Source organism: Triticum aestivum, chromosome 5D (assembly GCF_018294505.1).
Source record: "Triticum aestivum cultivar Chinese Spring chromosome 5D, IWGSC CS RefSeq v2.1, whole genome shotgun sequence".
Taxonomy (NCBI): Eukaryota; Viridiplantae; Streptophyta; class Magnoliopsida; order Poales; family Poaceae; genus Triticum; species Triticum aestivum.
The window spans coordinates 278,389,627-278,416,601 of NC_057808.1; the positions used below are offsets into that span (position 1 = coordinate 278,389,627).

The 26,975-nt window shown below is 47.6% G+C and overlaps 1 protein-coding gene across 5 annotated transcripts; it reads right to left on the reverse strand.

Annotated features, from left to right (window-relative positions):
- Positions 1–15,066: 15,066 nt before the first annotated feature.
- On the reverse strand, positions 15,067–21,877 carry LOC123120935 (BTB/POZ domain-containing protein At5g47800). Of its 5 annotated transcripts, none has more exons than XM_044540896.1 (7): positions 21,250–21,877; positions 20,233–20,322; positions 18,713–18,819; positions 18,514–18,604; positions 16,735–17,136; positions 15,886–16,656; positions 15,067–15,801 (listed from the first exon to the last, which is right to left on the reverse strand). In XM_044540896.1, the coding sequence occupies exons 3-7, from the start codon at positions 18,769–18,771 to the stop codon at positions 15,379–15,381; spliced, it is 1,746 nt and encodes a 581-aa protein (XP_044396831.1). In that variant the 5' UTR covers positions 18,772–18,819; positions 20,233–20,322; positions 21,250–21,877; the 3' UTR covers positions 15,067–15,378. The 5 variants fall into 5 exon arrangements, with proteins under 5 accessions (XP_044396831.1, XP_044396833.1, XP_044396830.1 ...); XM_044540898.1 differs by having other exon boundaries at positions 18,514–18,583; positions 21,250–21,875; XM_044540895.1 differs by lacking the exon at positions 20,233–20,322.
- Positions 21,878–26,975: the final 5,098 nt, after the last annotated feature.

Sequence of the window (26,975 nt, forward strand, 5' to 3'; positions counted from 1 at the left end):
CTCCTTCGAACCGTTTTCTGTTGGCGCCTTCGGGCAAATACGTTTTCTCCTTTGCGCTTGCGCATTCCCAACCGAAGCGTTTTCTGTTTTCTCAGTTAAAACCCTGGAACTTTTCTGTTTCATTACAGATAAGTCCCTGGACAGAAACCTTTATAACTTTTTAATAAAAAGGTATTTTTGAGTGATTCTTTTTCTGACAATCTTCAAATTTTGTCTAGTTTTTTATGGGATTTATTTGAAAAATATTTGGAAAAGTTTCTGTGCAAGTGTTGGTTTTCACGTTAGTACCCGTTTCGTGATTGCCGTAGGTTCCGGAAGAGGTGAAGGAGCCGCGAACTTCGCCGAGCTAGACTCCGACTTCTCCGAACCAGGCAAGCATGTTTTGAACATTTGATATGACAGGTGTTTTGCATGTTCGCGTGAAAGTTTGTGCGTGGCATATGAGTGTCGGTAAATACCTCGTTGCTTGTAAGGCAACGACCCGGTTGTTTCAAAGTCGCGATGATCTCTGATGAGAGATGGCCTAATCATGTGGTGACATGAAGGGCAGCAAGGTGGTACTGTTGTAGCATACCAGCCTTGCGTCATCCGACTTTCTCCGACGTTAACGTGGTTGGAGCCACGTTATCGTTCTTTTCCCGCATGTTCCAAAGTTGCGATGATCTCTGATGAGAGATGGCCTAATCATGTGGTGACATGAAGGGCAGCAAGGTGGTACTGTTGTAGCATACCAGCCTTGCGTCATCCGACTTTCTCCGACGTTAACATGGTTGGAGCCACGTTATCGTTCTTTCCCCCTTCCGTGCTACCACATGTCTCATTGCCAGGATGCGGTTTAGTAAGTTGGTAACCTCTTTCCGTGTACACACCAAACAGAGAGGCCGGGATGATGGTACCTTGGCCCAGGATTAAAGCCAGTCATCCGGTCAGGGGGCATGGGTGTTTCCGGTTGGGACCGAGAGGGGGGCACCCCCTTAGAGCGCGCGTATAGAAATTTGATCCCATGCTACGCGAGGTTGTAGCCTCCCCGTCTCAAGGTTTTTCTTGAACGTCGCCGAGGGTGATCCCTGGCTTCGGATGGTTGAATTGGGTGTGTACTGGTTAGACGTGTTTCTTCCAAAACACCGTAGACGGAACTAGTCCCCGTGACTACTGAAATCCGTTGGCTGTGGTTAAGTACAAACTCTGCAGAGTCAATTCTTTCCAAATCATCGTATCCATGATCAAGTAGTGTAAACATTATATCCATATCTATCCGTGTGAAAAACTTGTCCCCGGTGAACAAGCTCAAGTGGTAAATTCAGATTTATTGTTATTCCTGTGGATGGACTAACTTTATATTTGTCGCATGCTTGTTCCCGAACTATTGTATTATTGAGCTGTGATTTAAGCCCTTTATGTGACGTCGCGCAGACGTCCGACTGTGGCGTGTACTTGTTTCTTACTTTAAATATAAGACCTTTATGTGGTGTCGCCTCGACGCCCGACTGTGGCATTATTATTCTGCATTTTCCTCTCGAGGAGTCTTTCAGACACTCGTTTGGCACCCGCATTATTATTCCGCATTTTCCGCTCGAGGAGTCTTTCAGACACTCGTTTGGCACCTGTATTATTATTCCGCATTTTCCGCTCAAGGAGTCTTTCAGACACTCGTTTGGCACCCGCATTATTATTCCGCATTTTTCGCTCGAGGAGTCTTTCAGACACTCGTTTGGCACCCGCATTATTATTCCGCATTTTCCGCTCAAGGAGTCTTTCAGACACTCGTTTGGCACCCGCATTATTATTCCGCATTTTCCGCTCGAGGAGTCTTTCAGACACTCGTTTGGCACCTGTATTATTATTCCGCATTTTCCGCTCGAGGAGTCTTTCAGACACTCGTTTGGCACCAGTATTACTATTCTGCAGTTTCCGCTCGAGGCGTCATTCAGACCCTCGCTTGGCACCCAGTATTTATTATCTCTATGTCTGATCGCACTGGTTAACTTGTTCATGTGCTTCATGTTTACATTTGTTATACCTTATGTCCGAACTGTCTTGCGAGTACTTTCATAGTACTCACCTGGCTTGTTGATTTGGCCAGATGTTGACGAAGGCGACCTCTTGGATGAAGAGTTTGATAGCGCGTCCGATGCCTAGAGGAGTCCCAGTCAGTCCTGCGCGATCCCGGAATTTGGTCACTTGTATTGTATACGCTTCCGCCACCCGCAATAAGTCTTCTCGAGCCTCACTCCGACGCTCGAAGAGTTGTAGTCTTCTGGAATCATATCACTCGCTTCGCGATGATATTTCCACCACCGTTATTATCGTGAGTTAGTAGTTTGCCACCCTACCCGCCGTCTTGTTATAGCGGCGTGCATGTAATAAATTGTTGGGCAGTCTCTGCTCAACCTTGTATTATATTTAGTACTCCTGGTATTTTTCTTCTGTGACCAAGATATTGTCTACCAGTGGGAAGGAATTCTTCCTCGCTGGTCCGTAAAAGGGATTGGTCTCTCAATAATTATTTTATTGAAAAACCGGTCGTGACAAAACCTTATTTGAACTCCTAACTTTTTGTGTGTTCAAAATGCACCATTCAAAGCCACATCATCATTTTTCAATCCTTTGTGACTTCATTGTTATTTTTCATGCATTTACTAATTATTTTGAGCTATAAGACCCTAAAATTGAAAAGCGTTTCAAATGAACTCTGAAAAGGTTGAAAGTTGGCATGATATCATCATTTCATCCACATAGCATGTGCAAGTAAGTTGAGAGGGTTACGGCAAAAACTGGATGCACTTCGTGTACAAAACGGACAATCTCTTTCAAAGTATCAGGATTTCATCCGGAAACTCGTGCGTTACAAAGGGATTTCATTTTTTACACCTTATTTGAACTCCTGACTTTTTGTGTGTTCAAAATGCACCATTCAAAGCCACATCATCATTTTTCAATCCTTTCTGACTTCATTTGTTATTTTTCATGCATTTACTAATTATTTTGAGCTATAAGACCCTAAAATTGAAAAGCATTTCAAATGAACTCTGAAAAGGTTGAAAGTTGGCATGATATCATCATTTCATCCACATAGCATGTGCAAGAAAGTTGAGAGGGTTACGGCAAAAACTGGATGCACTTCGTGTACAAAACGGACAATCTCTTTCAAAGTATCAGGATTTCATCCGGAAACTCGTCTGTTACAAAGGGATTTCATTTTTTAAAACTTATTTGAACTCCTGACTTTTTGTGTGTTCAAAATGCACCATTCAAAGCCACATCATCATTTTTCAATCCTTTCTGACTTCATTTGTTATTTCTCATGCATTTACTAATTATTTTGAGCTATAAGACCCTAAAATTGAAAAGCATTTCAAATGAACTCTGAAAAGGTTGAAAGTTGGCATGATATCATCATTTCATCCACATAGCATGTGCAAGAAAGTTGAGAGGGTTACGGCAAAAACTGGATGCACTTCGTGTACAAAACGGACAATCTCTTTCAAAGTATCAGGATTTCATCCGGAAACTCGTCTGTTACAAAGGGATTTCATTTTTTAAAACTTATTTGAACTCCTGACTTTTTGTGTGTTCAAAATGCACCATTCAAAGCCACATCATCATTTGTCAATCCTTTCTGACTTCATTTGTTATTTTTCATGCATTTACTAATTATTTTAAGCTATAAGACCCTAAAATTGAAAAGCATTTCAAATGAACTCTGAAAAGGTTTTCTTTCTACTTACAACAAAAAACTTATTTATTTTATTTCTAATTACTTATGTATTTTACTTTAATTATTTTATTTTTATTTATTTTACTACTGCTATTTTTATTTATTTTACTTGCTGCTATTTTTACTTAATTAATTAAGGTTTATTTATTGTAGTTACTATAGTTTATTTTATTTTATTTTATTAAGGTTTATTTAGTTTTATTTATTTTATTAAGGTTTATTTATTTTATAAATATAAAAAATGAACATAGATGCACTTATAGAGAAAATTCAACCTAAATTCATACTAAATTTCTATGAAATTTACTATGAATTTAAGTCAAACTTCCTGTATAAGGGCATCTATTTTCACTTTAATAGAAGCTCAACAAGGCATAGAGGGACGGGCTTATAAACTGGTGTGAGCGCCCTTCGGTTGGCGAGGTGGGACTAAACACTGGCCGCAACTAGGACCAGCCCTTTAGTCCCGGTTTGTGGTATGAACCGGGAGTAAAGGGTGGTGGGCCAGGAGCGTGGCCCATTGGTCCCGGTTTGTACCACCAACCGGGACCAAAGGGTCCATACGAACCGGGACCAATGCCCACGAGGCCCCGGCCGGCCCCCTGGGCTCACGAACCAGGACCAATGCTCACATTAGTCCCGGTTCGTGACTGAACCGGGGCTAATGTGAAAACTGCCCTGTGACCTAAGCCCTGTTTTCTACTAGTGCCCTAAACCTCTGGTCCAGGTTGGTGTCACCAATCGGGACTAAAGGTCCCCCAGCCCCCTGTGTGGGCTCATACCATGTGGTAGGCCTTTGGTCCTGGGCCGTGACGAACCGGGACTAAAGGGGAGCCTTTAGTCCCCACCCTTTAGTGCCGGTTGGTGAACCGGCACTAAAGGCCCTTATGAACCGAGACTAAAGGCTGATTCTGCACTAGTGATTGTACAAGACCTTACAAGTTTCCCTCGGTGGCCACATCTAGGGATACAGTGATGCAGCAGGCCACACACGTGAGCCGGACGCCACACAAAGCAGACCGGGTCTGGGGTCGTAGTAGAGATGCTGCTGCTAAACATCGTTCACCGGGATCACCACCTTTTCGATAAAGGGTGATTTTATTAACTCAAATTGTTGCATCAAGTGGATACAGAGCATTATGAGCAACACCCGGCCTCTACATAACTAGGATGCACACAGCCGAACACCAAAAGTCTGACAACCAGAAGAATACAAAAACCGACAAATCGGCAATAGTACAGTCCTATAGATCGACACTGTGCCTACATCGAAAGGTGAGATGGACCGATCCGGAGGTTATGCTGCCACCCATGTTGGGTAAAAACCTCCGTAGCCACCTACTCCAACCGCGTACGCATCGCCTTGAACATCGGTTGGACCTGCGCTCGTTTTAGCATAGACCACGTACGAAGCAAGTGCATACAACAAAAAATAGCCTGCAAAGGAGAAGCATTTTTGTCATTAAAAAATCATTTCTACATAGCCAAAGCGACCATAGTAAGGCATACCTCCCACCCTCAATAGCGTTTTGAACCTATTTGAAATACCGCTAACCAATGACCAAAAATATTGGCAACACTTGTGGGCGGATATAAACTTGACGCTTTTGGATGACTGACCACGTAGAACGTGCAAAGTTGCATTGGAAAAAGAAGTGTCTGATTGTCTCATCATGAGTACAAAAACATCACTTCTTACTCCCTTGCCAATTGCGCCTGCAAGGTTGTCTTTAGTTAGCACAACTCCCCTACGAAGATACCACATGAAGGCTTTAACTTTTAGTGGTATCTTCGACCTCCAAATTTTCTTATTATTACTCACCGGTACCTCAGAATGCGTGAGCGCACAATACATAGAGTCTACGGTGAAAGACCCTGATGTAATAAGGTTCCAGTGAAACACATCCTGGCCTTCTATCAGGCTAATCACATTCAGACGGGACAAAACATTATGCCATGACATAAGTCGGGGGCCAGTCAAATCCCGCTTAAACGAAATATTCGGGGGGGGGATGAACTGAGCACCTGCGAATAGTATTATTCTTATCGCGAGCAATGTTGTACAAGGCTGGATATTGTTCTCAGAGACTGGCACCGCCTAGCCAGATGTCTTCCCAAAAACGAATCTCTGACCTGTCCTTTATCGCGAAAGACCCAAAGCGAAAGAGATGTTTCTTTGCCACCATTAGGCCAGCCCAAAAATGCGAGTCACCAAGTTTCCAATATGCCCGAGACACCGCCTTGTGGCCTAGATACTTGTTGCACAGTATGGTTTGCCAAACACCATCCTCAGTAAGAAGTTTGAACAACCATTTACTAAGGAGAGCCTCATTTTTGACCTGCAGGTCATGAATTCCAAGGCCACCTTGGTCTTTCGTCCTACAAACCACACTCCACTTGGCTAGCCTGTATTTTTTATTTTCCCCATCTCCTGCCAAAAGAATCTGGATCGGAAATAGTCCAATCTTTGCAGGACCCCTTTTGGGAGTTGGAAGAAAGAAAGCATATAGAGAACCATATTTGTGAGGATAGAGTTAATCAAAACCAACCGTCCTCCAACAGAGAGCAGCTTGCCTTTCCAGATGCTCAACCGTTTCTCTAACCGCTCCTTTACATGCTTCCACTCTGCAATGGTGAGTCGTTGATAATGAATCGGTATTCCTAGATATTTAATCGGAAAATGGCCATGTGCGCAACCAAACAGGTCAACATAATAGGCCGCCGCCTCAACGGCTTCTCCAAAGCAGAAAAGTTCGCTTTTATGGAAGTTAATTTTAAGACCCGACATTTTCTCAAATGCCGAAAGCAAGAGTTTCAGGTTTCGAGCCTTGTCCAGGTTATGTTCCATAAAAAGAACTGTGTCATCAGCATATTGCAGAATAGAGAGGCCACCATCCACAAGGTGTGGCACTACTCCTGCAATCTGTCCGTCCTGCTTGAGACACTCAATCAGAATGGCCAACATGTCAGCAACAAGGTTAAATAACATTGGGGACATGGAGTCACCCTGTCGTAGTCCTTTTTTGTCTGAAAGTAACGCCCTACGTCATCATTGACTTTGATGGCCATGCTACCTCCAGTTACAAAATTGTGGATCCATTGACTCCATTTATCAGAGAAACCTTTCATACTTAAGGCCCGTTGGAGGAAAGAGCATTTAACCTTATCATAGGCTTTTTCAAAGTCAATTTTGAATACTACTCCACTCATGTTTTTTCGGTGCATCTCGTGAACGGTCTCATGCAGGATTACTACGCCATCGAGTATATCCCTTCCTTGCATGAACGTCGTTTGAGATGGCCGGACAACATGGTCAGCTATCGAGTTTAGCCTATTCGTAGCTACTTTGGTGAAAATCTTGAAGCTGACATTAAGTAGGCATATGGGTCTATATTGTTGGATCCGTTCAGCCTCCTTAATCTTCGGCAACAAAACAATCTCGCCAAAATTCAGCCTGAATAGATCAAGTCGGTCGGCATGAAGACAATTGAACAACTCCAAAAGGTCAGACTTGATGATATACCAGAAATTCTGGTAGAGTTCTGCGGGGAAGCCATCTGGTCCTGGAGCTTTGTTATGTTCCATTTGGAACAGCGGTGCTCTCAGAAAAGTGCCGTGAGGAAGTCATTCTCTTCTGCCGTGACTTGAGGAATATCATCTGTTCGGTTCTCGTCAAGTGTGAAATTCCCTTCATCTGGCGGCCCGAACAGAGATTTGTAGTAGCTGGTGATATACCTTTTGAGCTCCTCATGACCTTCAATCCGCCCTTCATCTTGTTGGAGACTATAAATACGTTTCTTCCTATGTCGACCATTGGCGACCAATTGGAAGTATCTTGTATTACTATCTCCCATCAAGATGAAATCAGCTTTGGATCTTTGGTAATATTTGATTTCCTCTTCTCGCAAAATACGTGCAACCTTCTCATTGGATTGATTTTTCAAATCAATCTCTTGTTGAGATAAGATGCGCATCTCTGCAATTTTATCGAGGTCATCAATAATGGTAGAGAGGCGTTGTTTTTCTTTTTTATACATCCCATTGGTGTGTTTAGCCCATCGAGAGAGGTGTCGCCTCATGGCCCATATTTTAAAGTTCCATCTCTGAATGAGTGTACGACCAACAGCGGGCTTCTCCCAAATGTTCTTGACCATGTCTACAAAACCTTGCCGATGCAACCATCCCAATTCAAACTTGAAAGGGCGACGGGCCGATGTGTTCGTAGAGTTAGAGTCAAGAATGATTGGCGCATGATCCGATAGTGCCTCGATACGCTCTAGGGCTCGAACGGTTACCAGAGGAAATTTTAGCTCCTATTCGGTATCCATGAGTACCCTATCGAGCTTCTCGTATGTCGGCACATAACGGTTATTAGCCCAAGTGAATTTTGTCGTCCCGACATACTAACCTCCCGAAGATCCGAACTATCAATCACTGCATTGAATAGGAACGGCCAGTGAGTATCGAAGCGATCATTATTTTTCTCTTCCTGGTACCTAAGGATATTGAAGTATCCTCCAATAAGCATTGGGTACCGGTTATCCTTAGCCAGGTTCACTAATTCCCGAAGGAAAGCGGATTTATGCTCATCTTGGGCAGCCCCATAGACTGCGACCAGGCTCCATGTAAAATTATCTGCTCTGTTTCATAGGTGAAATTTGATATGAAATTGACCTAAGGAAAAAGCCAATAAATCCATGGTTGCGGTCTGAATCCCAAGAAGGATTCCTCCAGACCTTCCACGAGCTGGTAAACTATGCCACAAATAGTCGAAACCAGCGGATCGGTGGTCGAGGACATGCGGGCGAAAGTCACCTTTACCAGCCTCAGAAATTGCCACAAAGTCGAAACCGTGTTCACGCACACAATCACCGGCGTGTTTATGCTTAGCCAAGTCTGAAAGACCTCTGCTATTCCGAAACATGCCTCTCATGTGGAAACCCGAATCGGTGTGGAAATCTTCGCCTTCTTGGGCGTTATTTGTTTCTTTTTTAAGGAAAGTGATTTAGATTTACGCGAAGTCGTTGTGAAGTCACAAAACATGGACCCAGGTCTTGCGTCATCCAATCCAACCTCGGTAACCTCACCAACCAAGTGGGAGATAAGCGGACCATCATATGTGGCATCCGTTTCACCATCGTCCTCAATTTCGGTGTTTTGTGGGGTGCTAATACGCTTTGGAGAAACCTTTAATCGGTCAATCTCCATATGTTTAAGTACCCGAACCGACAAATTAATTTCAGAATTATTCTTTCCAATAGAGACACCGACGTTCTTCAAGCTAGTAGAAATGCGAGTATCTGAAAAGGAAAGAAAGGATTTTACGGAAGACATACCTGGTGAGTAGTCCAAATTCCTCGAGGCCTGACGGCACATTGCCTTCGACAGAGAATGCTCATCAGTTGGAGAAGAACCATCAGCGGAGACGACATGACGGCTACTACGTCGAAGGGGCGAAGCCAGCCCTCCAGACAAGGTACCTTCCGGAGTCGTTGGTTGAGCTGTAGTTGTCTGTGAAATTGGCGGGGGCGCGACAGCCCCCGAGGTTGGTGAAGAGGGACGTGCCACCAGTCCCATTGGAACGGTCGCGACGGGTGCAGTAGCAGAAGTCGTGTGACATGCAGCTGGACCAAGAGGAACCACGGCGACCGGAGCGCAAACTGAAGAAGCCATCACAGAACCCGCAATAGTACCTTGCACGCGTCCCGGAGCAGCGGCAACAGGCAACACACGCGCTGCATCCACACACACAGGAGACTGTCCGCGCGGCGCCTGCTCGAATGTAGGCAATCCACCGCTCCGAGAAATACGAGAATCTACGGAGCATCTCTTTCTCCACTCTGTATTTTCAACTGAAGCTCGGGCCGCTCCGGGAGCAGAGTCGTGCGGAGTGGCGAGACTCCGAACAGGCCCTTGGTCTGCCTTCGTCCCGGTCGTCTTCGTCCCAAACTTCTTCACGTTCTTGACTAGGGACTGGATGGATGGTGTTAGATGTGTATAGGTCATTTCTGTACATCCCCAGTGTATAAGGGGCTTTTCTGCACTTTACCACATCTGTATATGTACTGGCCTTTGGCCCTCAGTAAAGCTAGTTGCTAATTATCCAACATGGTATCAGATGCCAGGCTAGCCCCTCCCTCCCGCATGATGCAACTCCGTGCGTCTCGTTCCTAGCCTGCTCGTCTCCGGCCGTCCGGCTGTTGCCTCTCTGGCCTGGCCAACAGGTCATCGTCTCGCCTGGCCACCTCGTCCGGCCGCTGCTCCGTCCGGCCGATGTCCCGTCTCGCCGCCCCATCCGAGCGCCGTTCCGCTCGCCCGCTGCTCTGTCCAGCCTCCCCCTCGTCCCGTCTCGCCCGGCTGCGGCCACTGCCTTGTCCGGCAGCCGCGGGAGCTGCGGGCGCTGCTGGCCCAGCCGTTCCTCTCGGCCGGCCCACTCCTCCCGCTGCTGCGGGCGCTTCTGGCCCTGCCGGCTCTCGATCCGATCTGGGGATCGATCCAGGCTGCTGCGGGCGCTGCCGGCTCTCGATCCAGTTTGGATTGAGACCGCTTGCATCTCCGCCGCTGGTTAGCGCTGCCCCGAGAGCTTCTGCCCGTCTCTCTCAATCCAGAATCGGGGGTCCTGGCTCAAGCGGGTGAGCCTCATCCCCGATCCAGATCCGTTGACTGCAAAAAAAAGAGAGAGAAAGAAGGACAGAAGGAGGGATATCTTAGTATGTCATCTTCGAGCTATGTGGCTGTTCCTCGCTGTTCGGTGATCTTCGATGGCACCAACTATGCTGGGTTTGTGGGCTTCATGCACATCCATATGCGTGGACTTCTTCTGTGGGGTGTTCTCTCTGGCGAGGTCCCTTGTCCGCCATGTCCTGTTGCGCCAGTGGCCCCAATTCCACCCGTGCTGCCGGTCCTTGCTGCTGATGCTTCTCAGGCTGACCGGGATGCCGCCAAGGCCCTAGATGATGCTGTGATTGATGCCTATGATCAGCAGGTATCCACTTATTCAGATGCTCTTTCTGTGTACCGTGACGACCTGTCTGCTTACACTCAGTGGTGCAATGATGATGCTCGTGCTGCTGCTGTTCTCACTGCGAGTGTCCTCCCTCAGTTTGCTTCGGAGTTCATGGGACTTGGCACAGTTGCAGCGATGTGGTCTTACCTCTGTCAGTGCTATCAGCCCTCTGGTGATGCTCTCTACCTCTCTGTGGTGCGTCAGGAGCACGCACTCCAGCAAGGTGATTCTTCCGTTGATGAGTTCTATTCACAGTGCTATGCCATCTGGCGCCAGCTTGACTCTCTTCGGACAGTTGTTTGTGGAACCTGTCGTTGCTGTCAGACTACTCGGTCTGATCTGGAGTTTCAGAGGGTTCATGAGTTCTTATCTCGTCTCCGGTCTGAGTTTGAGCCTCGACGGGCGCACCTGCTTGCTCGTGGTCGTGTTCCTATCTCGAAGGTCCTTGCCGAGCTTCGTGCTGAGGAGACCCGCCTTCGCTCTGCTGGGTTGCTTCTGGTTCCGTCAGTATTGGCCCCCCGAGCTCCTGTGTCGTCTGCTCGCCTCACCGCTCCGTCGCTCCTGCCTACTCCTCCAGGGGGTGAGCCGTCCTCCTTATGCTGAGAAGGGCACGTCGCGCCGTGACACTTTCTGTGGTTACTGCTCCCGGTCAGGTCACCCAGAGTCTGATTGTCGCCAGAAGAAGCGAGACCAGAGGCGCTCCTCTTCCTGCGGGACTCCTGTGTCTTCCTCGACTCCGTCCCTCACTGACCAGGACATTGTACGCCTCAAGCATCTACTTGCTTCCTCCGGCTCCTTGTCGACTGGTTCCGCTACAGCTGTGACTGCATCCCCTTCTCCACCACCGCCGACATCTTCACAGTCAGGTACATCTTCGTGGGTTCTGGATTCTGGAGCTTCCTTTCATATGTCTTTTGATTCTTTTGCGATGTCTTCTCTCCGACCTCTTGATTCGCCTGTTAATGTTCTTACGCCGATGGCACACCTCTTCCTGTTGCTAGTCGTGGTATTCTTTCCACTCCATATTTTTCTGTTCCGAGTGTTTCACATGTTCCTCGCCTTACCATGAATCTTTTTTCCGCTGCCCAACTTACTGATTCTGGTTGTCGTGTCATTCTTGATACCGACTCTTGCTCCATTCAGGGTCGTCGCACCAAGGCTTTGGTTGGTGCTGGCCCCCGGCGCCGTGAGTCAGAGGGCCTTTGGGAGGTTGACTGGCTTTGTGTTCCTTCCGCTGCCACCACTTCTGCCAGCTCTCATGCTCTTGGTGCCTCTTCGTTTGCGTCCTTCCAGCAGTGGCATCATCGCCTTGGTCACATCTGTGGCTCTCGCTTGTCTTCTTTAGATCGTCAGGGCCTCTTAGGGTCTGTATCTAGAGATGTTTCTTTACATTGTAATGGTCGCAGACTTGGCAAACAGACTCAGTTACCTTATCCTACGAGTGAGTCGGTATCTCAGCGTCCTTTTGACTTAGTTCATTCTGATGTTTGGGGTCCTGCTCCCTTTGATTCGAAAGGTGGTCATCGCTACTATGTTCTGTTTATTGATGATTTCTCTCGCTACACTTGGCTCTACTTCATGAAATCTCGTACCGAGGTTCTCTCTATATACAAACGATTTGCTGCCATGGTTCACAGACAGTTTTCCACGCCCATTCGTACTTTTCATGCTGACTCCGCTGGAGAGTATATCTCCCAGCTGTTGCGTGGTTTTCTCGCGGACCAGGGTACTCTTGCCCAGTTCTCATGTCTTGGTGCTCATGCTCAGAATGGCATTGCCGAATGTAAGCATCGTCATCTGCTTGAGACGGTCCGTGCGCTGATGATTGCCGCCTCCCTTCCACCCCACTTTTGGGCTGAGGCTGTTTCTGCATCCACCTATCTCATCAACATTCAGCCATCGACTGCTTTGCAGGGTGGTATTCCTATGGAGTGTCTCACTGGTCACTCTCCTGACTACTCAGCTCTTCGTATGTTTGGATGTGTGTGCTATGTCCTTCTTGCCCCACGAGAGCGGACCAAGCTGACTGCTCAGTCGGTTGAGTGTGTTTTCCTTGGCTACAGTGATGAGCACAAGGGCTATCGTTGTTGGGATCCTGTTGGTCGTCGCTTGCGCATCTCGCGTGATGTGACCTTTGACGAGTCTCGCTCCTACTATCCACGTTCTTCTTCCTCGAGCTTCTCTGTGGATGATATTTCTTTTCTTCGCCTTCCCGATTCCCCCTGCTATGTGCCTCATGTTTCACCTCTTCCTCTGGCACCTCTCCTTCCTTCTCATTCACCACCGACACCCTCTTCTCCATCCTCCTCATCCACCTCTCTACCATCCTCTCCAGTTCGTCGCCCTCTCTCACCGTTTCCTCTCCACTATACTCGCCGCCCTTGTTCTGAGGATGCTTCACCTGACGCGCCTTCCACCTCTGGCGTACCTCCGTTCACACTCCCCCTGTTCATAACCTCCGTGCTCGGCCTCGCCCCCCGTCTGATCGCTATTCTCCTGATCGGTACGGTCTCTCAGTTATTGCTGAGCCCACTTCCTATCGGACTGCCATGACTCAGCCTGAATGGCAGCTTGCGATGGTCGAAGAGCTTGCTGCCCTTGAGCGCTCTGGCACATGGGATCTGGTTTCCCTCCCTTCCGGTGTTCGTCCCATCACCTGCAAGTGGGTCTACAAGATTAAGACTCGCTCTGATGGTTCTCTTGAGCGCTACAAAGCTCATCTTGTGGCCCGTGGTTTTCAGCAGGAGCAGGGACGCGATTATGATGAGACATTCGCTCTTGTGGCTCACATGACCACTATTCGCACTCTTCTTGCCGTGGCTTCTGTTCGTCATTGGTCTATCTCCCAGCTTGATGTCCAGAATGCCTCTCTCAATGGCGAGTTGCGTGAGGAGGTTCATATGCAGCCACCACCGGGGTACTATGCTCCTGATGGTACAGTCTGTAGACTTCGCCGCTCCCTCTATGGTCTTAAATAGGCCCCTCGCGCCTGGTTTGAGCGCTTCGCCTCTGTGGTGACTGCCGCTGGTTTCTTGCCCAGTGATTATGATCCCGCCTTGTTTGTTCACACGTCTCCTCGTGGTCGGACTCTTCTCCTTCTCTATGTTGATGACATGATCATCACTGGTGACGACACTGACTATATTGCCTTTGTTAAGGCTCGCCTTCGCGACCACTTCCTCATGACTGATCTTGGTCCACTTCGCTATTTTCTTGGGATTGAGATCTCCTCGACCTCCGATGGCTTCTACATCTCCCAAGAAAAATATATTCAGGATCTTCTTGCTCGTGCTGCCCTTGGTGATGAGCGCACAGTTGTGACTCCTATGGAGCTCAACGTTCAGCTTCGTGCCTCTGATGGTGACCCTCTTCCTAATCCCAGTCGCTACCGTCACCTCGTTGGCAGCCTTGTCTATCTTGCTGTTACGCGTCCTGACATCTCCTATCGTGTCCACATTCTGAGTCAGTTTGTTTCAGCCCCCACCTCTGTCCACTATAGTCACCTCCTCCGTGTTCTACGATATCTTCATGGCATGATCTCTCAGCGTCTTTTCTTTCCCCGCTCCAGCTCTCTTGAGCTCCAGGCCTACTCTGATGCTACCTGGGCTAGCGATCCCACTGATCGACGCTCGCTGTCTGCTTACTGTGTCTTTCTTGGTGGCTCTCTTATTGCCTGGAAGACAAAGAAACAGACTGCAATTTCTCACTCGAGTACAGAGGCTGAGTTGCGAGCCATGGCTATGTTGACGGCTGAGGTGATCTAGTTACGGTGGTTACTTGAGGATTTTGGTGTGTTGCTACTACCTCGACCCCCTTACTGTCAGACAGTACTGGTGCTATCAGTATTGCGCGTGACCCCGTGAAGCATGAGCTCACCAAGCACATCGGTGTGGATGCCCACTTTTTGTGCGTGCTGCTGTGCAGGATCACACTCTCGCTCTCCACTATGTGCCCTCTGAGTTACAGTTGGCGGACTTCTCACGAAGGCACAGACTCGAGCGCAGCATGCCTTTTTCCTCTCCAAACTCAGTGTTGTTGACCCACCATGAGTTTGAGGGGGGCTGTTAGATGTGTATAGATCCTTTCTGTACATCCCCAATGTATAAGGAGCTTTTCTGCACTTTACCACATCTGTATATGTACTGGCCTTTGGCACTCAGTAGTTGCTAATTATCCAACAGACGGCAGGGCCCGACAGTCACAGAGGCGTCCTGAACGGCCATCGTGCAGAGGAGGTCTCGGGGGCATCCAAGAAAGCAAAAGAACCCGATGCTATTTGCTGGTCAATACATTCAGTTTGTTGCATGATCAGATCAATTGAACATCTCAGAACTAAATGCAGTTCAAGAATGAAGGACAGCTTTGATTAGTGAGCTACTCCTAGATTGTATGATTATAGCCACTCGATTATTATTCCTCCATCCATTAATTTAATTACAAAAATGTACCCCTCTCTCAACCATGACGCCCCCCACATCTCCCACCAAAAAAATGGGATGCACTGAAACCAATACGAGTAAGAAAAATGATCAAGAATCACAGGTATGCATGCCAACAAATTGGGAAGGGATCAGAAGCAAGAAGTTGGCCATGCGCGCTCCTCGGGAGCTCATCCATGGCCATCAATTCTAAGCTCCTTGCAAGTTACTACGCTTCACTTGTTCCTCAGCCTGCTCCCCCGCTCTTCCACCGTCCTGTCCTTCCTCGCCGCCGTCTTCGTCGACGCCGATAGCGACCTCGTCATTGCAGCCGCCTCGCCCTGGGCGCGCTCTTCATGGCCGGCCCGCCGCGGCCGGTGCACGTCCGACCTGTGGTCCATGGCCGCCGCTTCGTCCTCTCTGCCTGTTGCCGCGAGCCTGGAGACGGCATCGACCGAGGCCCGGTCCGGTGGCGCGACGCTATGGCTGCCGCCCGCGCCGATTGTTCTCTCCTGCTCAACGAATAGAAGCTGCACGATGGTCCGCAACGGCATCCGGTCATTGGATACCGCCTGAGCCCGCTCGTCCGGCGACAGCTTCCGGCAGTCGATCAACCGGCACAGCCGCTTCCTGTCCGCCTTGCTCAGGTCCGGGTGTTCCTGCACGCATGGATCGATGAACCAAATCCGATTAGGTGGGAGGGATCATCTCATAAAACTTGACACATTTTTTCAGTTTGTGACCTTGAGGTAGGTGTCGACGGCGCGGTAGAGGCCGTCGTGGTCGCTCCGGGCGATGCCGGGCAGGCACTCGGCCAGGTCGATGAACTTGCCGATGGGAAACTCACTGTCGAGGGCGATCGTCTTAAGGTATTCGTCGAAGATTCTGACCACCTTCTCCATGGCGACGCTCATCCTCCGGCGCTCGTCGGGAGCGGCCGGCCGCTGGAACTGCGCCAAGAAGTACTCCAGCACGGCCTCCGCCGCGCCGACGTCGTACGCCTGCGGGTCCGACGGCAGCGGGATGAGCAGGTCCACCGCCTTGGCCTCGTCGAGCTGGGACCCGGCCTGCCGGATGAGCTGCGCGCGCGTCGACGAGGACGCGCCGACGTAGTTCGCCACACGCAGCAACCGGAGGAGGAACCGTCCCGTGACCGAGCCCACGTCGCCGGGGATCATGGTGACGACGGTCTCCAGCACGCGCCTCTGCTTGGCGAGCGCCTCCTCAGCCGCCGCCGCCGCCGCCGTGAAGGAGGAGCTCTGACTCTGAGACGCGTGGCCGTTGGCGCTTCCGCCGGTGTAGAGCGGGTCCGGGAGGTGCTTGCAGGCGTAGACGTGCAGGGCCTCGCCGATGAGCGGCGACGGGAGCATGCGCGTGGCGCGCACGGTGGAGACGACCGAGCGGAACACCTCGATGTCCAGCTCGGAAATGTCCTCCGTCCACCAGTCCTTGGGCACCGACTGGTGGGGCCTCTTGGCGTACCCCGGCCTCGTGTACGTGTACGACCACGCGACCTGCACGCAGAGAAAAAAACTATTCAAATCTTGGCGCCAAATGAACCGCCGCAAATCGACAGCGGCTTGCCAACAAACCTGGGAGGGCGGGAGGAGGATCTTCTCGACAATGGAGTCGACGCATGGCTGGACGATGCGGCTCTCGGACCAGCCGGAGATCCGCCACGCCGCCTGCAGCGCGGCGATGGAGTCCCTCCACCCGTGGAGGACGCAGGACTCGAAGAAGGTGTCGAGCTTGGAGACGAGGTTGCCCTTGGCGACGTGCTCCGTCATCCGGAGGAACCGCGCCGCCAGCGCCGCCGGCACGAAGTTGCTGGCGCTGATGCTGATGGCGATGCCGTAGCAGAACTTGGCGCAGATCTCGAAGGCCTCCTCGCCGCCCGGGATGTCGTGGAGCGCCACCGGCACCGGCAGCTGCTCGTCGGCCTCCGTGTCGGAGCAGAGGCGCTGCAGGAGGCCGCACTTGAGCAGCAGGGGGAACTACAGGGTAAAAACACCTGAAATCAAGAGGCTGGACATTGGAAATGGGAAACGACCAAAATTGCTAGCTGCCCTACAACTACAACTTGTACTCGTGTCAAGAGTCAAGACTCAGGACTAGCATTTTCTTTCTTCTTGCACTCTTTGTTTGGGGGTGTGTAACTGTGATATTAATCCTGAAAATCTGAGAAAAAAAATGCTTGTAAGTTGTTAACCAAGAGGCATCATGTTGTCCAAAATTTTCCTTTTCACTATGGAGAAACTGAAAATAACACTGAGGCAACAATTCAGACCCACTCTATTACAAATTACCCCAAAATTCAAATGCAAAAAGGTAAATGCAATCCTTGCAAAATAGTATCTGAGCGAAATTTATGTTTTTTTAAAAAAAAGAGACAAGTAATGTTGAACTTTCCTGGCAAGTTAGAATCACTGCTGAAGTTCTACTCCTAATTATGCCCCGTTTTCTTTTGTGTTTCATGCAGAACAATACACTTCACTGAATCTGAACCTTACTGATAGTGTGACTTAAACTAGTCCCAGGATCTTAGCCAAAACCAAAATTTGTTAACAGATCTGAAGTAAGAGCTTCAGGAGAGCAGTGCACATGCATCACTAAGGCCCAAAGTCAATAACTAGTGACATTCAGGACAGATGACCAAAGAGAAATTCACCCTATTCTCCATACTTGCTTAACACCTTACTAGGTTTGCATGTTATTTACAAGAAGCTTTTCAAGCGTGGATCTGAAAAGGGAGCGGCACACATTATTTATGCTTCAACCTTGACAATCCTGGTAAATCAAATCCTCGGTCCTATGAACCCAACCCGATGTAGGTTTGTCATTTGGAAAGAATGATTAAACAAATATAGAGTCGGTTTGAAGTCATGATTAGGCTTTGATCGATGCTTGCTAATCATTGCGAGCGGCGAACGGCCTAGTAAAGGCGCCTTAGTTCGTACCATCATAGGTCACAGGTGACATATCTTGAGGAAATAAAATGCTAAAGGAGAACATGTGAGCCCATAAACTATCTGAAGAAGATGAAACTAGATGAGGAAGTTTCATGCTATAATAATTCAGAGTAATCACTAAGCTAAGGTAATGTGGCCATAGGATCTGTAAGGCTTTATACGTGTGTGTACGACAAGAGTCGATGATCAAGTACACTTCTTTTTTATCAACTTTAGGGCTTTGATGTGGAATAAAATCTTTTCCGTGACGAAGTTCCTTGCGAAGGATTTGGTGACAACTTAAGGTATTTTAGGTGACTTAATATTCATATAAACTACTTGTGGGGCTATAATTCTTATGACAAGTACATATTTGCCTGAAAATTCAAAAAGATCAGCAGGTATATCTATGAGGAAACATACCTTGTGCAGTTGATACTTTGTATTGTTGACATGTATGATAAGATCAGCAGGTATGTCTGACACTACTGACCTGCCAAGCCATAAGTAAACCCTGTATTAATTATTGACACTGTAATGTTGCATTGGCTAACCCCTCTCTTAACATGTGACACTCTGTAGATATACTATTGACTGCAAAGATGAAAATTTGCACATTTACCTGACGGCTTGTTCGGTGTAGAATGTGTCAGGCTTTGACCCAAGCTTCATGTACTTCATTGTCTAGAACTTCTTGATGTCCTGCTACAGGTGCTCTGCTTTTGATCGCTTCAAGAAAATACGGAGCAAAGGGAGTAAGTTTGGTGATTTTTCAGTTATTTGATTGTAAGAATATCGATCGAGATATAATTAGCACAGAAGATGTCTAAAATCGACATAAGTTTTCTGTAACAAATATTTATTATGTTACAACCTATGACAACCGAAAACAAAACAGATAATTAATCAGGATATAGCCACCCTGTGTTTCAGATAACCACTGTCCACTGTTACAATTCGTTTTCATAACCTTGTCTACAACTCAACAACAAATAAGTTCTTCCAAAGTAAACAAGCAACAGATGGAAGTCAATGGAAACATAAACATGTGTAGAAGAAGTAAAACCAATAAAATGCTGATTGGGCTAAAGTGGATGTAAACGTTGATGAACAAAAGAGAAGCCCAGAAAACGTTAATGATCTGCCATCTAAAAAAAGCTGAACCTCAAGCTCATGGAAAAATGTGGCTCTTGATCTCCTTTACAGAAAAGGCACAATCAGGCCCAGCTAGTATATATATGCTCTAAGGGAGAGGAGCTTTCAGGACCACACATTCCACTGTGTGTGTGTTCTTTCTTGATAGCAGCGAGGCCCCATCCTTCCAGGCTCTCCACAGCCTTTCACCTTGAAGAGTATCTTTGAGAAAATAAAAAGGTGTAGTTGATGTGATCTTTTTTTTTTTGCATTTCCTTGGGGTTTATGCAAGCATGACTTCACAGCTAGTCACACCTACAAACATGGTGGCATTTTAGGGGTTCTGTGGTTTGATTAGGCTCACCTCACCCTCTCTGCTGAGGGTGTGTTGATGTGACTTGTGTGCACACTCATCCTCCATTACAAAGACATGGTGCAGGCCACATTGGTGACATAGGTACATTGTGGGAGGCAGCTTTTTAAGGAAGCAAAAAATCCAAGATAAGATAATTGAGATTTTCCTGAAAGGAGCTAGAGAGATGGGAGGGGGCTAACCTAGATACTGGTTGATGGTGAAATAACATATAGTTTAATACAAGCTTTTCATGAGAGGGAAATGAACATCCAAGAGAAGAATATCTGTCGGAGTTTGGGATCCCTGTGTGTTTGGTTTATCAATGTGTGATGCGTGCGTGTGTGTGTGTGTGTGTGTGTGTGTGTGTGTACCTAGCATTTGTTTGAGTGCCCAAGCATCAAGGCATTAAGGAAGACATATGGGGCCTCCATGCAACTCAATGTCCCTTGAGGCCTGATGCTGCTGCACCAAACTCCAGCTTGTACCATAGACATTGAGAGACAGAGAGAGAGAGAGAGAGAGAGAGAGAGAGAGAGAGAGAGAGAGAGAGAGAGAGAGGTGCAGTGTGGCATGGAAAAGGCAAGAGAACAAACAGTGGTGATATATGTATGGCACCAATGCTCTGTGCTGGTTTCAGATGGAATAGTAAGTACCACAGGCACCACCACAAGCCTAAGGCCCCATCATGCATGTATGCATGACTTCGCTCTTCCTCCTCCTCTCCTTTTGCTGTCCTCCCTTTTCTGCACAAGATGTTGGCAACTTGGCATCATCTCACTGTCCATTTATGTATGCAGGCCTCAGGGTGTGCAAGTGCTGCAGCCTTTGCCATATGGTCACTACTCACTACCTAACTACATGGATATATGGAGTTTGATTGAGCACCTACAATTAAAACCTGGAATTTCCTTTTATCAAACAGATATATAAATGAACAGTAGTTCCATTTTTTCCCAGACGGCGACGCCTTTCAACGGGCCAGTCTTTTTCGTGTAATTCCGAATGAACTCACTGATTAACTAGTGGACTGAAACGTCAAGTGCAGCTAGCACGAAATGTGCAGATTCAATGGAGGAAGGAGAGGGGTCGTTGGTTGCATGATGGAAGCCAAGGACCATGCAACACATGGGCTTAATGTTTCTGCAGCTGGTGTCTGCCCTGGCGAAATTAGGCAGTACAAGCAGTATTCAATGTATGAACTGGAAAATGGAAATGGGAGAAGAAAAATGCAGAATGCATCCCCGTTTCTTTCTCATAATAAAGATGAGGTGGAAACTGAAAAAGAAATGGAGACAAGGCAGTTACTACATGTGGACGGCAAGCATGCATCATTGCACGCACTTTTTCCTGTATGGGGCACTCCATGGAGGATTTTCTTTTAATATATTATATCTCTAAAATTAATGGCTATAATAAACATCCAAAATAAAAGACTTCAAAATTGTTAAGGAAAAACACCAGTTGGCAAGGGAAGAATTCAGAGGGACTTTAGTTTCTTGGTTGAGAAATATTTTTCCTGTTGCCAAGGACAGGAATGGGCACAGTCGCAACGATCTCGAGGTTTTGATTTCATCGCCTCTCCGTAGGGACTAAGGCCTCTTTGGTAATGCAAATTGAAACTCATGTGCATGCAAGTTGCAGCTAGTGTAGGGAGAGAGAAAGAAGGGCACCTTAATTAGGATTTAGGAGCGGCGGTTGCATGCGCCGTCCAGTTCCTAGAAGATCCAGAAATTTTGCTCCAGACGCTGCAGGGGAGGCGTTGGAGTCTTCTTCTTCTTCTTCTTCCTCCTCCTCCTTGGAGGCTGTCTCTCTCCGTCTGCGTTGAGAGAGAGAGAGAGAGAGAGAGAGAGAATTGTTGGGGATTGTTGCAGTATGAGATGAGTGCAGTGGGTCGAGGGAGTTATATGAAGGGAGAAGAGGAGGATGCTGACAATCAAGAGATATCCGACGCTGAAGATTCTCTACTTATTGAGTGAGAGGTGAATTTTTCAATCAAGATCAAGAGAGAGGAATAGAAAAGGGGAGAGGGAGGGAGGGAGAGGGTCCAGGATCTTGTTGACCCCACAACTCGGCGGATCGGAGGATAGCTGGTGTATTATTGCCATCACTAGGTTCGATCGACGTCGCTCCCGATCCCAATAGGCCAAAAAAGCAGCATCATGAGCCCCGGGGGAAAACCCGAGTTGATCTTGATCGAGGTGTTGTTGGTCTCTCAACGAATGGTTAACACGGCAACACACAGTTAATTTGTTCCTACGAGTAGTACTACTACTATATAGCTTCTCTCCTCTCCCTCTCCTCTCCTCTCCTCTCCTCTCCTTGTGGATCTCGTGATAGTGCAGCGGATCCTTTCTACAGCTCCAGCTTTTATTTCGTAAAACCCAAACGGATACGAGCCGTCGACTCTACATGATCTAATGGTTGATATTGCTCTGCCCCTCCGGGATCTAAGTCACAACATTAAGTACCCGCTAAAAAATATCACGACACTAGCACTCATGATTTATAGCACAATGATACTGCTGAGTCGTAAAGAATCCAGTAGGGGAGCGACGTGTCGGCGGCTCGTTCCGGCGGCAGTAATGGTCGTTTAATGGTTTCAGAGTCTTGATATAACTTTTGTTATGTTTGAGACGCTTTATACTTTCAGTGAACTTTTATGATAGATCTGATCACGTTCATAAAAAAGAGAGAATGATACTGCTGAGTTGTAAAGACTTGCATGCAAAGTTTTCGGAGAAAATAGTGAGAACCTAAGATTATTTGGACGAATTGCAAATAACCCGTTTTGACTACCCACAAATCATGAATTATTTCAACCAACTAAAATAGCAAATACCGAAAGTGCTATTTTGGTCCCGAGCTCATATGCTTCTGCATGAACAGTAAAATCGAAAAATATATTAAAAATTTCAAAAAAATCTGAATTTTTTCTGAACATCGATGAATGTTCCAACTGCGTGCAAAATTTCAGGTCGAAATGATATTCGTGGAGGTCTGGGAAAAAATAACAAAATCGATGCTCCAAAATGCTCCCAGACCTCCACGAATGTCACTTCGACCTGAAAATTTGCATGCAGTTAGAAAATTTATCAATGTTCATCATAAAAAAAATAAGATTTTCTTTTTAAAATTTTCTACTATTTTTTCAATTTTACTGTTCATGCGGGAGCCTATAAGCTCAGGATCAAATACTCCATGTCCAGCAAATACGAAAGTGCAACTATTTTTAAAAATAATAACAAATAACTCATGATCTTCATGTTTGGATTTAAGACTGAGTATCACTAATCCGTGGAGAGGAACATTGACGAGCCGGATCAGTTCGACTGGCCCTGCGATGCCTCTGGCAAATACACAGCCAGTTCTACCTATACGAGGCTCTGCATTGGATACACACGTGCCCCGGCTGCCGGTGGCATTTGGCGTAGCTGGGCCCCTCTCAAATGCAAAATCTTCATGTGGTTGGCCTGTCAACACCGGCTATGGACTTCGGACCGTCGTGCCCGGCATGGCCTTCAGGACGCCCCATCCCCTTGCTATACTTGTCTCCCGGATGAGGACAACGCGGACCACATCCTCATGCAGTGCGTCTACGCCCGCGAGGTGTGGCACACCTGTTTCAGCTCATGGAGATTCACCATCCACACGCCAGACGCAAACGCCACTTTCTTGCAATGGTGGCTTGAGCAAAGGAGTAGATTCAGAGGGAAGGCCAAGAGATCCGTGGACTCCATCGTGATTCTCATCGCATGGGCTCTCTGGAAGCAACGCAATGCACGAGTCTTCAACAACAGATCGCGACAGAGGTCCCCCCCCGCAGCTTACTGATGATATCCAACAGGAGATTGAGGTTTGGAAGAAGGCCGGTCTCGGCGGTGCTGGAGCTTTAGATGCTTTTACGAGAGAGTAGCCTTTGATTCTAGGGTGTAGGTGTGGTGTGTGTCCCCCCATCGACTTGTTCGCACCTCGTTCGGGCTCTTGTACATATTATTCTGCCTTCTATAAAAATATGGTATGCCATTGGCATACTCTCAAAAAAAAAGTATCACTAATCATAAAGTGGGAGCTGATAGCGTCGCCTCACCTCCCACCAACCCTATATTGTGCTTGCGAGCGTCTTACATATGGCCTTCGCTCAAGCACAACCAATTTGGGCCAACCCATTTGATGCATGCATTAGCTCAATCAAATTGACACATTCCAGGAACAAGTCATGCATTAACTAATTTCAAATCAAATGTTAAGAAAATGTCAACTAAACTCAAACTTTCCTTGCATCCACTAGTTGTATCCAAATCAAATCAAATCTTACCAAAACATCAATTATAATCAAAGTTGGCCGGCCCATTTAACGCGTGCACTCGTTTTATTTTTTATTTTTTTATGTTTTGTTTTTTGGTTTCCTTTTTTTCCTGTTCCATCTCCACTCCTAAAGGGAAAGTTGGTACGCTGGTATCCATGGTTTATTTTCACCTCACCGGTTTAGTTTCGCCTCACCTCCCACCACCACCCCTTCACACTGGTTTTCTTTCCTTCCGTCTCACCTTGGTTTTCCCCCTTTGCTACTCCCGTAGGAGTTGTTTGGTTTTCCCGAAGAGAAAGGGTGATGTAGCATAGCAGCAAAAAATATTTCCCTCGGTTAAGAACCAAGATTTAAGCGAACTAGTAAGAGTCTACAAGCTAACAAGATAAACATCACCTACACAAACAGAATAAATGTTTGCACCCAACTTTGCAAGGGGGTTGTCAATCCCTTTGTCTTTCTAGTTGCAAGGTTAAAAGCAAATAGTGATAGATAGTGATATGACAAACGATAAAATAGTAATTGTAAATAAGGGAGCAATGTAGAATGGAACCGTGGGCCATAGGTTCACTAGTGACTTCTCTATCGAAAGCAAGTAATGGCATGGTAAACAAATTACTTTTGGGCAATTGACATATAAATGTTGGGAAACATTGCATTGGAAAACAAAAAAAATTCTACGCACATGCAAGATCTATCAAGGAGATGCATAGAAATGAGAGGGGAGGGTGTGTCTACGTACCCTTGTAGACCGTAAGCGGAAGCGTTTAGTAACGCGGTTGATGTAGTCGAACTTCTTCGCGATCCAACCGATCGAGTACCAAACGTACGACACCTCCGCGTTCAGCACAGTTCAGCTCGGTGACGTCTGCGCCTTCTTGATCCAGCAAGACGGCGAGGTAGTGGACGAGTTCCGGCAGCACGACGGCATGGTGACGGTGGTGGTGATGCTATCTCCGCAGGGCTTCGCCTAAGCACTACGAAAATATGACCGAGGAACAAAACAGTGAAGGGGGGCGCCGCACACGGCTAAGAGATTGTCGTCGTTATGTGTGGCACCCCCCTCCCACATATATATAGGTGGGGGAGGGAGGAGCGGCCAAGGAGGTGCCCAAAGTAGGCCGAATCCTACTTGGGGTCCTCCCCAAGCCACGCCCCCTTTCCTTTCTAGGTGAGCGGGGAAAGGCAGGGGAGGGTGGTGCCCCCCCTTTCCTTTCTCCCATGTGGAGGGAAAGGCAGGAGGGGCTAGCCCTCCCCCTTTCCTTTCCTAGGGCCGGCCGCCAGGGAGAGGGGCGCGCCAACCTCCTTGTGGGCTGGTCTGTCCCCCCTTGGCCCATTAGGTCCATACACTACCGGGGGAGTCCGGAACCCCTTTCGGCGACCCGATTGTTGGGGAACGTAGTAATTTCAAAATTTTCCTACGCACACGCAAGATCATGGTGATGCATAGCAACGAGAGCGGAGAGTGTTGTCCACGTACCCTCGTAGACCGACAGCGGAAGCGTTATCACAACGCGGTTGATGTAGTCGTACGTCTTCACGATCCGACCGATCAAGTACCGAACGTACGGCACCTCCGAGTTCTACACACGTTCAGCTCGATGACGTCCCTCGAACTCCGATCCAGCCGAGTGTTGAGGGAGAGTTTCGTCAGCACGACGGCGTGGTGACGATGATGATGTTCCACCGACGCAGGGCTTCGCCTAAGCTCCGCAACGGTATTATCGAGGTGTAATATGGTGTAGGGGGGGCACCGCACACGGCTAAGAGATCTCAAGGATCAATTGTTGTGTCTCTGGGGTGCCCCCTGCCCCCGTATATAAAGGAGCAAGGGAGGAGGAGGCCGGCCCTAGGAGGGGGCGCACCAAGTGTGGAGTCCTACTAGGACTCCCTAGTCCTAGTAGGATTCCACCTCCCATATGGAATAGGAAAAGAGGAAGGGAAAAAGAGAAGGAAGGAAGGGGGCGCCCCCCTTCCCTAGTCCAATTCGGACCAGACCAAGGGGAGGGGTGCGGCCACCCTTGTGGCCCTTTTTCTTCTTTCCCGTATGGCCCAATAAGGCCCAATACGTATTACCGTAACTCTCCGGTACTCCGAAAAATACCCGAATCACTCGGAACCTTTCCGAAGTCCGAATATAGTCGTCCAATATATCGATCTTTACGTCTCGACCATTTCGAGACTCCTCGTCATATCCCCAATCTCATCCGGGACTCCGAACTACTTCGTTACATGAAAACTCAATAAAACTGTCATCGTAACGTTAAGCGTGCGGACCCTACGGGTTCGAGAACTATGTAGACATGACCGAGACATGTCTCCGGTCAATAACCAATAGCGGGACCTGGATGCCCATATTGGCTCCCACATATTCTACGAAGATCTTTATCGGTCAGACCGCATAACAACATACGTTGTTCCCTTTGTCACCGGTATGTTACTTGCCCGAGATTTGATCGTCGGTATCTCGATACCTAGTTCAATCTCGTTACCGGCAAGTCTCTTTACTCGTTCTGTAACACATCATCCCGCAACTAACTCATTAGTCACAATGCTTGCAAGGCTTATAGTGATGTGCATTACCGAGTGGGCCCAGAGATACCTCTCCGACAATTGGAGTGACAAATCCTAATCTCGAAATACGCCAACCCAACAAGTACCTTTGGAGACACCTGTAGAGCACCTTTATAATCACCCATTTACGTTGTGACGTTTGGTAGCACACAAAGTGTTCCTCCGGTAAACGGGAGTTGCATAATCTCATAGTCATAGGAACATGTATAAGTCATGAAGAAAGCAATAGCAACATACTAAACGATCGAGTGCTAAGCTAACGGAATGGGTCAAGTCAATCACGTCATTCTCCTAATGAGGTGATCCCGTTAATCAAATGACAACTCATGTCTATGGCTAGGAAACATAACCATCTTTGATTAACGAGCTAGTCAAGTAGAGGCATACTAGTGACACTCTGTTTGTCTATGTATTCACACATGTATTATGTTTCCGGTTAATACAATTCTAGCATGAATAATAAACATTTATCATGATATAAGGAAATAAATAATAACTTTATTATTGCCTCTAGGG